Source organism: Phalacrocorax carbo, chromosome 3 (assembly GCF_963921805.1).
Source record: "Phalacrocorax carbo chromosome 3, bPhaCar2.1, whole genome shotgun sequence".
Classification (NCBI taxonomy): Eukaryota; Metazoa; Chordata; class Aves; order Suliformes; family Phalacrocoracidae; genus Phalacrocorax; species Phalacrocorax carbo.
This window is the reverse complement of record NC_087515.1, coordinates 47,565,739-47,579,541: the sequence shown is the minus strand read 5'-3', so window position 1 is coordinate 47,579,541 and position 13,803 is coordinate 47,565,739. Positions and strand designations below refer to the sequence as shown.

General features: G+C 41.7%; 2 protein-coding genes across 5 annotated transcripts in view; one reads left to right on the top strand and one right to left on the bottom strand.

Annotated features, from left to right (window-relative positions):
• BMP2 (bone morphogenetic protein 2) overlaps positions 1-2,326 on the top strand; it is a 123,549-nt gene extending 121,223 nt beyond the window's left edge. Inside the window, exon 7 of one of the 2 annotated variants that reach the window (XR_010372121.1) lies at positions 394-2,326. Coding sequence is in view for 1 of the 2 variants with exons in the window: in XM_064446807.1 (XP_064302877.1) it covers positions 394-415 (22 nt within the window). In the remaining variant the exon portion in view is untranslated. The remainder of the gene's footprint in view (positions 1-393) is intronic. The other variant, XM_064446807.1, reaches the window with a different exon arrangement.
• Positions 1-13,803, bottom strand: part of HAO1 (hydroxyacid oxidase 1) — a 420,724-nt gene that overhangs the window by 76,392 nt on the left and 330,529 nt on the right. The gene's annotated exons all lie outside the window — the stretch shown is intronic.

Below are 13,803 nucleotides of genomic sequence, written 5' to 3'. Positions count from 1 at the left end.
CAACAAAGACAAGCATCCAATATTCTGCAAGGAATTTTAAAACACAAGGCTTCACATATATCAGTTTCAGCTTTGAGCAATAAACATGTTTTGCATTCCTGGGGCACTTTTTTCTGGGGTTGTTTTTTTGGGGGTGGGTGGGGGGAGGACTGTAAATTTTCCCTTCACAAAATGTCCCATTTGGGATTGACGCTATATCAGTATCTGAAGATTGTGCTACTGAGCGACCACTCAGAATCCTGCAGTGATAAATTAAACCAGAGGAAACGGATCATTTCTACTATCAGGGTCACTGTTGTCAGCTCCTAACAGGGCAATTGACTTGTCAAGTTGTCTCTGAAAGCCTGAGCTCAGATTTCATTGCCTTTCACTTTTTTTTTTTTTTTTTTTCAGAATTGTATACAAGGGTCTCTGAGCCTATCTTTCACCCAGAGATTCGGGAAATTCCAGGCACCAATCCTGCTCATAAATTGCAGAGGAATACATGAGGTGAGTCTCAGCATGAGACACTCCTGCTGGAGCAACTGTGTGGAAATACTGAATACAAGAAAAGATACGACAGGGTTGTGCATGTGAACAGATGGGGATTTGCTTGTGTGTCATTATCAGACATGAGCAAGATCTTAAATGGTGAAAGGTCATTTGGAAAAGTCATGGGACACCTCTAGCATCAAGAGAAGAAAAAGAAAGCTCTGACACTCTGAGGCTCACTGTATTATTTAGAATAACAATCAAAGCCACCTGCTAGAGAAGCAAGACAATAACTGTAAGCGGACCAAACCCACTAATAACATCTCCTACCTACATTTTTACCATTTATGTAATATAGACTTATAAACCTACATATAGTAGTTAGAAACCAAACCAAGATCAGTACTGCATAACTGTATTCGCTCAGCAGAAGAGAGATCCTCCGTTTTAATCAGCTTCCAGGTTAGAAGAAATAGGAACAGCAGGAAAAGCCACTTGTTTGAATATCAGATCACAGAGTAATGCCAGAGAAGAGAGGCGAAGCCATTTCAAGTGCATCGCCATAATGCTTGGGTCATGCTGCTACCCAAATTAGAGCTTCAGTTTTCCAAAAATACTTGGGAGTAGTGCAGAAACTCAAGTGATTACTTAAGGGAAATGCCGCTATTATAAAAAATGCTCGTTCCAAAACCAAAATTGGTTGGTGGTCAGCTGAAAGATTTCTTTTGTTATTAGAGATTTCTTTTGGTGGTGGTGTTGCTGCTGCTGCAATTAAATGGAAAGGTTTCTATTATGATGTTAACATCCTTGTTTGTATTACTGATTAAATAAATAGTTCAATTCTTTCCCCCAGAACTAAGCCACATCCATTTTTCCATGGTAGACCTCAGTTTCAATGAAAATCATTTCTGGAGGAAAAACATTCTGTTGGAAAATAGTGACCAACTCTTATAATCATGGTTGAAAATCCAAACACACCCAGATGTACTGCATATGCCCTCGTTATCTTTGGGATGTACGAGTATTTGTGGGGCCCTCACATACAGCCATGGTATTTTGAATGGAGAAAGGTGAAGCAAGAATCTGTGTAGGGAGTTTCTCTGCTTGGCCCTGAAAGAACACCTCTTCCCTCCACCCCTGAAAGACCACTTTTCCTCTCAACTCCATGCTTTTTACCACCTCACCCCCAGTTTACCCTCTTGTCATTTCCTCTTGCCCTCTTCCCGCCATATCACATTTCCAGTTCAGAATTTGTAGATCCACAATTGTTTAAAAAGCAGCTCAAACTTCCAACTTATAAACATTGCTTCCTCTGTCTCCTGAATTTATTTTAATAGCTGATATTTGAGCCCAGGGGATTGTTTTAACTAACACTGTATAGTCAGAAGGAATCACTTTCCTCCAGGCTACCTCTAGGTCAATAGCATAAGGCAAGACCCCCTCACATTTCATTACCCAGGGATCAGATCCCCTTTCCCAATCCATCACTCCGAAGCTCGTTCCTCCTATTCCTCTCAGATTTGCTTGTATGATTCATGTGGTGCCAAATCAACAGTATATTTGCTTTTTTCTCAGTTCATTGTTTTTATTTGCTTACATGTTCCCTGTCGTAGTTCAACCCATAAATCAATGCTGGTTTATTTTTTACAAACCCGTTGAAAATTTGAGCCAGTTTCCACTGCTATGAAAGACTCCCAATACTACATGTCCTTTAACAGGTGGAAAATGTCTTAAGAGGCTGTTTGGATGGGAACGATTTTCTAACTTAAAGACAAAGTAGTATTTATTTATGACTTAATCTAATTCCAAAACAAAGTAACAGTTCCCTGCACCAAATTATCTCCTTATGATGCTATCCCTCTAACATATGGTTTTATTATTTAAATAAAAAATGTAATATTGAAACCATTTCTAGCTATTAAACTTGTGTAACTGATTATAGTGAAACAATGTTCCTGAGATACTTTAACAGACCATTTTCCCTTAAGACAACCACTAAATGTCTGTCCTAGCTAAATTTGGCATTGCGAGAGCAAGCAACAAAACCCAAACACACTCCCCACTCCGACCCTTTTACTTAACCTTCACTTTTGGTTCAGAGTGAAGAGCTATTGATTTACCAGGTTATTATTTGGAACAAAACCACCCCTTTTCTGGTGACTTAGACCTGGAAAGAGAGAAACTGCAAAGAACCACCCCCAAAGCTGAGTTCTGTGTGCATTACCAAGGTCAAAGCTTGGCTCAACAGGCCAAACCCAAGCAATTCCTGCTGGGGACAATGCTCACCTATCCCACCTGGCCAGGTAAAAAAGTACAAGAGAGGAACCTGCCTTTGCAGCTATATCCCACTTCTCTTCCACTTGCTAAAATATCTATTGGAGGGCAAACTGTGAGTGACAGGTCTGCCCCCATCCCGATGACCAGACATGGTGGTTCTCCTCTCCTCCCAGCTCCACGCTCAGTGGGATGCAATCCCCAAGACCATCTGGTTCCTCTTCCTCTCCCTGGCTGACTTCAGCTTTCCATTGTCAGCCAAGTGGACTGCTTCAAACCTGTGTGTTTCTCTAATGTTTCTTCCTTGCATGAACAACGTTAGCCACTGGGAAAAAGAAATCTGCTTCGGGGTTAGGACACAGAGGATGTTCACTGGCAGCTTGGATGACAACCATGTGCTGCAAGTCAGCAGCTTCAGTGTCTACAGAGCAGGAAAGGAACAAAGAGCAAAGCAGGTTGTGGCCCCGATGGCTCCTGTTGGCAATTGTAGGCCCTTTCCCTTCAGAGAAGTGATCTACACCTCTTTCTACCTGGCATCAGAAACAGGCCCTTGAAGCGCTGTGCCTGCAAGGACAGCAGGTTTAAAACAGTGAAGACCTACACCACTAGGATAGGACAAAGATTTTCCCTGCTGCCAGAGCATGCTCAAAACAGAAGGTCCAGAAGTCAGAAGCTTCTGACATTGCCAACCTCAAGCTAACATTGTACTGTTGGATTGAAACAAGTAATGCCACAAGATGACCTTGAACATGCTAAGAATCAGTTTTCACTGAATGTATAATGTTTAATGCATTGAAAAGATTCCCCATCGTGAGTTCTGATGAAAACCTTGGTAATTTTGTGTACTGTGAAAGTTTAAAAAAATAATTTAAAATAACGGAAATATTTCATTTCTGTAATGTTTCATCAGGATTTGGACATAAAACTATTTTTAAATATTTTTACTACAATGAGAATATATTTCTGTACAATGTATTGTTTTAGATAGGAAACCCATAACATTTATCTAAACAATACAAAAATTTTTTTGGTTTGACAATTTTGAACTTTGCTACCTTGCTTTGCCTTCAGATGAAAAATTGACTGAAGCTGAGCCTTCCTTGTACGGCATTTCAGATTTGACACATCAGCATTTTCCAAGTACAACACATTTACTTTGAAAAAAAAATAACCAACTCAATCAAACTTGGGCAGTCGCTATGAACTTGTACTGCTCTTTGCTTGTTCCCTTCCAGCTCTGAGATCACTAGGGATGGATCCAGTATTAGGTTGCCGCATGCCAATAATCCCTTTGTCCCCCACGCAAGCTGCTGTCTCAACAGAAAACCCACTTCTAGCCTTCTGCTTGGTGGAGCTAGCAACCTAGCCCTGTCCTTCAAGCCTTTACAAAAACCCCTGAATAAATTTCCTGTAAAGCTATTAGAAATAGTCTCTTCTTCCAACTGCTGATAGAATTTTTGATGAAGATCAGCTCTAAGTTAAGATCAGGCATTTACAAAGTCACATAAGTTCATGCCATTCAATTAAAACCATAAGAAACACAATGGAAAATGAGGAAGGCAGGTTAAAAGCCATCATCTATATATTTAATGAAAAATCAACACACATTGCATGATGAGTTTTCACAGGCTCAGTTCCTGATTTATTATATGTCATTATACTAATCCTTGTCAGTGGGGTGAGCGAGAAGCACTGGGTAGAAGCAAGACAAGACCCATTCAGATGAAGACAAGGGTCTTAGCAATGAGAGCAAACAGCCCCTTTCTTGGATTCACTGCCTGAATCCCCGGAGTCACATGTCCTGAAGCAAAACCAAGGAGGCATTTTCTGGATGATGCACTGCAGTCAAACACACTGTTACAAGCCTTGTGCTCCAATACCTAATGAAATTCAGTAGGCCAGAAATATGGATTGTCCAGCTAGATATTTCCTAACATTTAAAAAAAAAATGTATTATCTACTTCTACTTTCTGTTTGCCAGAGAAAGAAGGTAACTCTCCCCACAAACCTTAATTAGATGAGCTAGAACAGCTGGAAAAAATAATCACATTTCAGACACACGAGCCTTTTCTATGTGGGTCTGTGTGCCCAAAAGCTGTTCCAGCTGTATGAGTTGACCTAACAAGATTACCTGTACCTGAGAGCATTGCCTGCCTTATGTCTGTAGACAGTCCAGGCTACCACAACACCACTGCTTTAACTGTGTATTTAGACATTCCTGGCACAGCAAGACTTTAAGCTTGGTTTTTACCTCTAGAAGTAACAATATATTGCAGACAATTAAAAAAAAAAAAAAAAGAAAGGGTGCTTGCTTTCTATTTGTCCCTTTCAAAACCTCCCTCAATTAAACTAAAATTACATAAACCAAATTTGAGGGAGGGTGGGGGAGCTAAAAAGGTTTGGATATTTTTATACACTCATCTAAACGATTGGATTATTTGCTACAGCCCAAGAGACACACTGCAGGACACTGCTGGTGGACATGTACCCGGGTCTGAGGATTCCTGCTTGCTGCCATGACAGAGGTTTGTTGCAAGGCGCACAGACCCGTTATTATTAATTTCCTCCAGCTTCTGAACAATTTTTGAATTGTTCCTCAATTTTTAAAAGTGATTTATGGGTTATAGGGAGAGAAAGAAGCAGGGGTTTTGTAAATAGTCCCTCCCTTTCATTCCATTTCAGCACATTAATTGCTCATTGTCTGTAATTGGAAACATAAAAGTGCATTCCTACTTGGGTCACATGCAGACAGCTGCCCTGATGCAACTCTTAATGTACAATAAACCTCCAGTGTGGTACTGCAGACCTGCTTGTTTTAATAAAGTTAACATATACGGACTTTGAAATCCATGGAAGTATATCTGATGGGCATTTTTGGTGAAGAGATTATTTAAGTTTCTGCTTTGACAATATTTTTTCTCTTTGGAGGTGTGCATATTAAGGCAATGACCTGAGTTCACATAAGCATCCCCAGGACCTCACCCTTCTAATTTAAAGTCAAAGCTTTGGGTAGTATCCTGCCATTTCTATATCAACGCAGGCCCCAGAATTCCCTTAGAAAGGAAAGGAAGAAAGAAAAAATAAAGAAACATAAATGTCTGCTTCTAAGCCTGTGTAAATGCAGAAAGGCCTAATGCAACCATATGATTTTATTGGCTTGACAGCCAATTTCCCAGGCTATAACTTGCCTTTAGGAAATATGGCAAAGCAAGCCAGGAATAGTCCATTAACTTCCCCATTGCTGTGAGCAAGCAGAAAAAGCGATGGTTCCCCCAGACAGAAGGGGAAAGGAATGACTCCTCACTCCATACCTGGGCTCAGTTTTAAGGAGTCTATTTGACTAAAAAACTTGCTTTTGATTTTACAGTGGGAACTATTTATAAAGCCCACAGCTAAACAAAACTTTTCAGTAATTTCAGAGGAAGTAAAATGAAAATAAGTTATTTTAAGTCAATCTTTCTGGAGAGGAGTAGGTAAAGAGAAGGCTTCACGAATATTGGCAATGGGAAGCTGAATCCCAGGAAGGATCCTGGGTGCGCCTGGGAAGCTTTTTTACATGGAGAGAAATATTCAAGGGCCCGCAAATCATCTTTGTTTGGCACACAAGTTAAGCTCAGGATTTTGCCTGACACAGCATAAGAAAATCACAACTGATTTCTTCCACTAGCAAATTGATGGGACTGCAAACCTCCAGCAGCGAGTGGGAATAAGCAGCCTGAGTGGGAAGCTGTGTCCCAACCAGCACAGATATTTGCAAAATGAGCGTCTGCCTGCATCACGGCTCTCTTATTCAGGGAGGCAGGGCTTTCCCCTCTGCTCCCCAGAGGGGTTGGCATGTGGAAACTTAGTGATAGGCTTTTAAATTTCACTGTTGTCAACCAGTCTGGAAAAAGGAAGATGTGCTGAGATGGGAGCTGGCACTGAAGGACAGCGGGTGATAAACTTGAAGATTCTGAAATCCTGACTCTGGGCCACACATGGTGGCCTGCCAGATGCACATTGATAAGTTGAAGGGACAAGAAATAGTTAAAGTTTCCAGGGAGAGTTGTATTTATTTTAAAGCTCACAGTAGCCCTTTAAATAAAGAAATAAAGTCCTTCATCTCCAACTGCATATAGACCTAAGCCTAGAAGTGTTTTGGGGGACTTATTATTAAAATACAGGCCACATAGTAAATGCTGAAACAAATGAGAAGGTATTTTAGTTTCCAGTGATAAACTCTTTAGATATATTTCTGTCCCTTGCAGGAACATCACTTTTCCTAGGTACTGTACAGAAAACCAGCAACAGGCAGCCCCCCTGAACCACTCAATCACTGCAAAGATTAGAGAAATACATGCAAAAAACTTCCACTTAAGCCTCCCTTTTTTTAAGGAAAAAACCCAAACCAAATTAATTTACGCCCTATACCCTGTTCTGATTATTTTAGGCTTAGACAGAGACTTTGATTTGCTGAATAGTAAACAAAAACTGGCATGCTGTGAGAAAAATGATTGCCTCAATAGAAAAGTGCCCATTTATGTCATCCCACAATTATTTCAAGCACTATAGTTGAGGTTAGTCCCTCCAAGGCATGTACAAATTGCAAATACACACAAATAATAATGCTCGTACTTTTGGAAAATGTGAAACCCTTTGTTTTGGAAAGGTTGTTCCTATTATTTGTGGCTTGCAACTGTCATCATTATTCAAGCCTTGTCTTCTTTCATGATTGTTCTGCAGCTACTGGGTGCTTGAGAACTTCCCCAAAATTAATATACTTCAAAGAACCAGACATTTTGTATATAGCTTAATTACAGCCTATATAATTAAGTTTTAAAATGATAAAAACTCTTCTATGCCATAAGTGTACTCAGGCTTCGGCTCACAGGCAAGCTACTACATATCATCCGACAGAGCAAAGGGCCAAGAAATTCCATTTCATTAATTGTTTCCTCCAAATCTGAAATGTAATTACATATTTTCCAGGGACCTTTGACATTTTCGCACTGTGGCTTGGAATCTGATCATACCCTGAAGTAAACTGCCCGGCTGATCACAGACTTAGAAAAAAAAAGATTGCTAGCGAGGTAGACTCGGTCTTTTTTCAGACTCTGGAGAATAGAGCAGCAAGCTGCATGGGTCTGGGTCAGGTTTCATTAACAGAGCCTTGAAAGGATTGAGGACATGATGATGAGCTGGACTCTTATCTCAAGTAATCGTTCTTAGAGCTATCAGAAAAAGCACTGAAAGACAGAAGTCTCTCTCTTTGCACTGAGAGAAAGAAGGCTCTCTCTTTGCAGCAACCATGGCTAGTTCACAGAGGAACTAAAGGGGTTTTTGAACTTGCTCATATTTAACCTCCGTGTGTTTTGTGGTTCTGATGTTTCTGGACTCCTTTTGAGCACAAGCCCCAGCCCAGATGAACAGATAGATCTAATCCATACAGAGGTAATGCTCCAGCACTTGATTGCTCCGAGAAACATCCCATAAGGCAGGCACTGCTAGGAATTGGCACCAGGGGCCTGATGCTGCCATGCTTGTTCAGGATGAGCCTGTCCTTGGTCTATCATACGCTACAGTGATTTTATTAATGAATAACTCTTTACTAATGAGTAAACCATGAATGAACTCACTGACTTTCATCAGTGGGCCCAGCCCACTGTTAGTGTTGTTCAGGTGAGTGTGATGGGTACACATGTACACACACACAAGGTACATGTGTGTTAGCAGATAGCTAGTTGATTTACCTCCTTGCAAATAGAGGATGATAGACCTCAGGGCAATCAACCTGAAACTTCTGCAAATGCTAAATTCACATTAAAATACAATTTTTAACATAACACCATGTGGTGTTTTTTTTTTAAATCTCAAAACGCTTTTCGTGTATTGCTTTAGATGCCTCAAGTCCTAGACAAAACATATTTCTTCAAAATGTTGCTCTGTTTCCCCTTAGCTTCATGAACAGGAGAGCAGCACCTTATTAGAAACAAAATCAATGAGTCTCCATGAATAATTACTTGGAGTTTGGAAAGGAAAAAAGAAATTTGGCAAGCCTTTAGTCAGTAATATATGCTTCTAAAACCTACTCTTTGAAAGGGCCAAGTTATTACATTGTGAAAAGTAGTTACTCAGCACGTGCTGTAACTTTTCATAGGGATTTTTAGGCCAAATTTAAAGAGTGCTAATGATTTTGAATGCCAGACTTGAGACCCTACAGCAGGATGAGGTTTTAACAAGACTTGAACAACTGCCCTCCCTCCCCCAGGTTGTGCCTCCTTTAAAAATATGCATTTTTGTCTTAAAATTAAAGTACCCCACATCTCTAGCCATGGAAAGTCTTGCCCTTCATATCCTTTTCAGTACATTGAGAGTAAACTCCCATTCAAGGCAGTGGGAAAGCTCCTGGCATTCACCAAAATCTGTTGGCATACTGGGAACGTCATTCATTATTAGGAAAGGAAAAACCACAACTGACAGTGCCTTGTTCAGCAATGAGAGCGACGGGGCACACCAGTTCCTTTCAGAAAGCCTAGCTCTGGTACTGGGAGCAATCTGGCCACAGAGACTTGGAGCTAATTTATTCTGCTTCTCAATTACCTCACCTAACTCAGCTATCACTATGGGGAAGTCTGTTGAAAGTTTCTCCGAGAGTGGGTTATACTGAATGCTTTAGAAGATGGCATAACCTGAGGGTGACATGTGGTAAGGGCCAGCACCTACTCACTTATTCCTCTTATTCATTTATTATTTTAATAAATAATTAAGGATACTTGTGAAGGCAGACTAAAGTTTACATATAACACAACTCTTGGAGCTTGCCAAATATCGTAGACAGGTGTTATTGCAAGGAGAGCAAGGAAGTTGAACCTGATTCTTCCACTTCCAATGCTCCAGCTCACGGCAAGACTGCAAAGCTGGAGACCTGTAGTGAAGTGGGCAGGCAAGAAATCCAGATTCCAGTAACCCCGGCACACATCCAGCCAGTCATCAGCTCTGAGCCCCTGAATTATCTCCAGATCCCTCGTTGGCCATCTGGCTCCCCAGCAATGCAGCTCCACTGCAATTTGAACCCTTCTTTAAAATTTCCCAAAGAAAGGGGAGACGAAAACAAAAGGATCATTTACTTCCTCTAATTGGGGAACAAGATAGGAAGACAGATAAGCCAAGGAAAATTGGCAGAACTCCACGGACTTCAACTGATCCTAGAGAGCAGGGCGATGAGCGCTGCATAAAGAATACGAGCATGCTACTATTACTGCCTCATGATAGTAATACCAGGCTGTTATCTTACACATTTCATCTTGGGATATAAAAACACTTTACAAGAGAGGTCAGTATCACAGAAATAAAGTCACACCAATTCACCCAGAAAGAGGTACACCAACACTTTTTTCCTTGTTGTTCACAAGGTGACTTTTCTCCTTGCTAAGACAAAAATAATATAGTACTAGTTGTTGCCAAATATCCATTTTTGAAACTTGGGCCCAGTCATTTTTAGCTAAGCAAACTTGGCACAAAACGAGCATTGCCTATGGATGGATTTAATAATGTGGGAATTTTGCCAGGATCCTATTGCAGCCTACTTTGAGGTCTGGTGCTTCACCTTCTCACCCTACAACAAAGATTAAATGGTCTTCTAACAAGGAATAAAAAGAAAAACCACCTGATACTATTTTTCTCTTCCCTCCCTAGGATTCTAGGAATTACAATCCACAGATAAATTTCAATAATGCCATGAGCAAAAGCATGGCTTTCCCTGAAGCCAGCAGTACTTCTGCAGGCTACGATTATTTATGTGCAACACACACGTGCAAACATGCATGCACACGCAGCCATCTTTTACAGGAGTTGGGTAGAAGAGCTCTCTTCTCACTGGTTTAAGGGCACAAAGAAAAAAATATGCTGTTCAAAAAGGACAAAAATGCTGTGAAATAATCCAAAGCCACAGGGACTATTCTTTTTAAAAGATACTCAGCAGCCCCAGGGTGAGCAGTGGCTGCTGCATAGTGATGCAAAGGAAGGACTTTAATACCCAGCAGAGCTGATACGTAACTGGATCAGGGCAGAACAGACCCCCTAGAACCACCCCCGAGGAACAGACCCGACAAACAATGGGTCAAAGGAATTAGAGAGGTTGCAGCAGCTCCTCTGGGCATTACACATTCTGCTTTGGATCTCCTTGCTGACGAGGGAGACAGAAGTGGAAGCCACAGCACTGCCTTCCCTGGTCCAGTCCTGCAGCGTCAGCAAGAGGTCTTCAACATATTCACTACTTTCCTCCCTGCACAGGGGAGATTAAAAAGGACCAGAAAAAGCTATACCATCCTGCCAGACAGGAGAATTACGGTTCTGTTAGAGCCTGTGCACAGGTCCCACCTCAGCAGCCTTGGTAACACATTTAGCATTTTCTGGGTGTGACACAGAAAAAGAGCAGGATGGGGATGTTCCCCTGGACCAGCTCTCCTGCTTCGACTCTCTGAAAGAATAGTTGAGACGAGAGGGGAGGGTGTGGGTGGGAGGGAACCATGGAAAGATTGATGTAAATTCATTTTTAAAAGCCAAACAGATGAAAATAATTTTCACAGCCCCACAGCTGTTCTATGTATTATTTTTGGACCAAGCCTGAGCAAAACACAGTGCAGATAATAGCCCGAACTTTGGGCAGATAAGCGCTGCATAATCAAGTCAGCAGCATAGCCTTGACATCTCCCCTTCCTGACATCCAGTGCACTCCATGACAGATGAGCACCTCTCCTTAGGGCCCTTTTCCTCCATCTGACACAGGTCCTCTAGGGCAAGACACCATCTTCAGCGCATTGCCGTTTGCCCATCACTCTCCAAACCTGAGCCCCAGGTGAGTTGGAGAGGACAGGCAGAACTGCTCCAGGTCTTCCCCAGATCCCTGCTGGCACCTTTCAGCATGAAACACATAGGGGATGAAACACCAAAAGAGTGAATGGACCTAAGTCCCAAAGCCGCAGTCTCCGAGGCAACATTGCCCAGCCTTGGACCACAGAAATGACAGACGGACTTACAGTCGCGTTTATCCTCAGTTATTTTCCTATAAACCAGCCCTGCCAACAGCCAGCCAGTGCTTTTTGCAACTTCCACTGCACTTGGTGGAGCAAGATCTTACACTGGTTTTTAAAGGCTACAAAAATCTCTCTGTTTTGGAGCCAGACAACACATGTCCAGGAACTTACTGTCGTGCTCCATGTCCTGATGCCTGGGAGCAGGCAGAACTGCCTTTTCTGCCACGGGGAAAGCAGGAGGGCCCCGGCACACCAGCTCCCCATAGGCATCTTCTGGCCAAGGATAGGGTCCAGTACAAGGTGATGGTGTTGCTCAGCGTTGGTCCTGAGAGATTGTCCCCCTGAAGTCAACCTGAGCCTGTCCCTTGCCCTCACTGAGCTCTGGAACTGGCGTCAAAGAAATGACGGGGAACAAAATGCTACAATGCTTTCAAGAGTCCAGGCTGGCAACTTCACTTGCCTAGAGGTTCCTAAATGGCATTGAAAACCTTGCTCTAATGTTTTCTCTGGGACTGTTTCATTAAGTGGAAGTGTTCAAAACTGCTTTTATAAAAATTGCTGAGGCTCTGAAAGCAATACCTTGAGCAGACGCAAGCGGGGCACATGGAAAGCAACCACTAAAGGTGATACCAAATGGGACAGGTTGCATACACTAAGCTTTGAAGTGGGGTCAGGGTACCTGGGCTCAGTAACTTCCATTCCTCAGCTTATTTAACCCAAAAGCACACCTGAACCCCCTGGGACAAGGAACAAGAGGCCTGGAAGGGCTCCCCCATCCTTGGGGCACTCGCCTTGGTGCAGCCCCCTCAGCACAGGGCTATCGCATTGCATGTTGTCTATACACCACGGCACAATATAAAACCCATTTAGAAACTGGGCTTACTTACTGCTATTAAAGAATCCATCAGTGAATTTCATTTTTTATTGGTTGAGTTACAAAACTTACAGCAGTGTGTTGTGTTTGTTTTTCCAGAGCACCAATAAAAAACTTTGATTAAAAAAAAATTGAGAAAGGGAAAGAAAAAGAAAGAAATTAAAAGCTGACCTGGTATAACCCACGCAAGCACTGAACCTCAGCAGTGCTATATAAAAAGAGCTGAGAGGCAGCAAAGCCAATTGTTGAGCAAACGTTCGACTGTGGCTGTAACCCACAACAATCAAAACCTGTTTACGACAGAATTTTTGCTTCATAAAAATAAGTGCACTCAGGCCCAGCTATATTAAACATGGTTTTATCATAGACCAATCACTGAAGACAAAGCACGGCAGATGTAGTGCCCCAGGAGTAAAAACACAAAGCTCTTTCTCTGCCACTCCACGGGCCCAATCCTGCCATATGCAGGCAGTACAACTGCCTCCAGGTATTCATGGTGCTACACTGCCATATTGCTCCAGAGATGTCAAACAATTTATGCTTGGTGTTTCTTTACAGACTTCTTTTCCTTTTCTCATTTATGGCCAAGCATGCATCTCAAAATCAGCTGATTTTGGCATGTGTGACCTGCAATCCTATTTTGGCCTTTGGCTAATCCTGCTAATTACACTGAAAATTATATGCAAGGTGAAAATTTCTATGAAATACTGTAAAGACAATGGCCTCAGTTATATTAAGATTGTACAGGCACTACATCATGGTGCCATCACAAAGTGGTAGCCACATTGCAGCAGGTGCTGTATAGAAAAATTGTGGATATGGCTTAAGTCAGGGCCACTAACTCCTACACAGTGAAATGAGGGCCTGGTTGCATTCCAGTTGTGCCCTACGTTTCCAAAATGATGCCTGTGAAAAGCAAATATAATATTAAGTAACTCAGCCATAGAAGTTTAATTTCCAATTATATGGACTGGTTGCAACTCTAAGTAACTGCAAAAAAATAGTAAATACATTATTATGAATGGACCTGTAAGAAGAAATAAAATTTACATCTTTAGAGGGAAAAATAAGCCTAAATGCATAATTTCCTAGACACATGACTTCTAATTTATCAGAGCTGGTTAATTTAAAAAAAAAAACAAACAAACAACAACCAGTGGAATTCTGCCT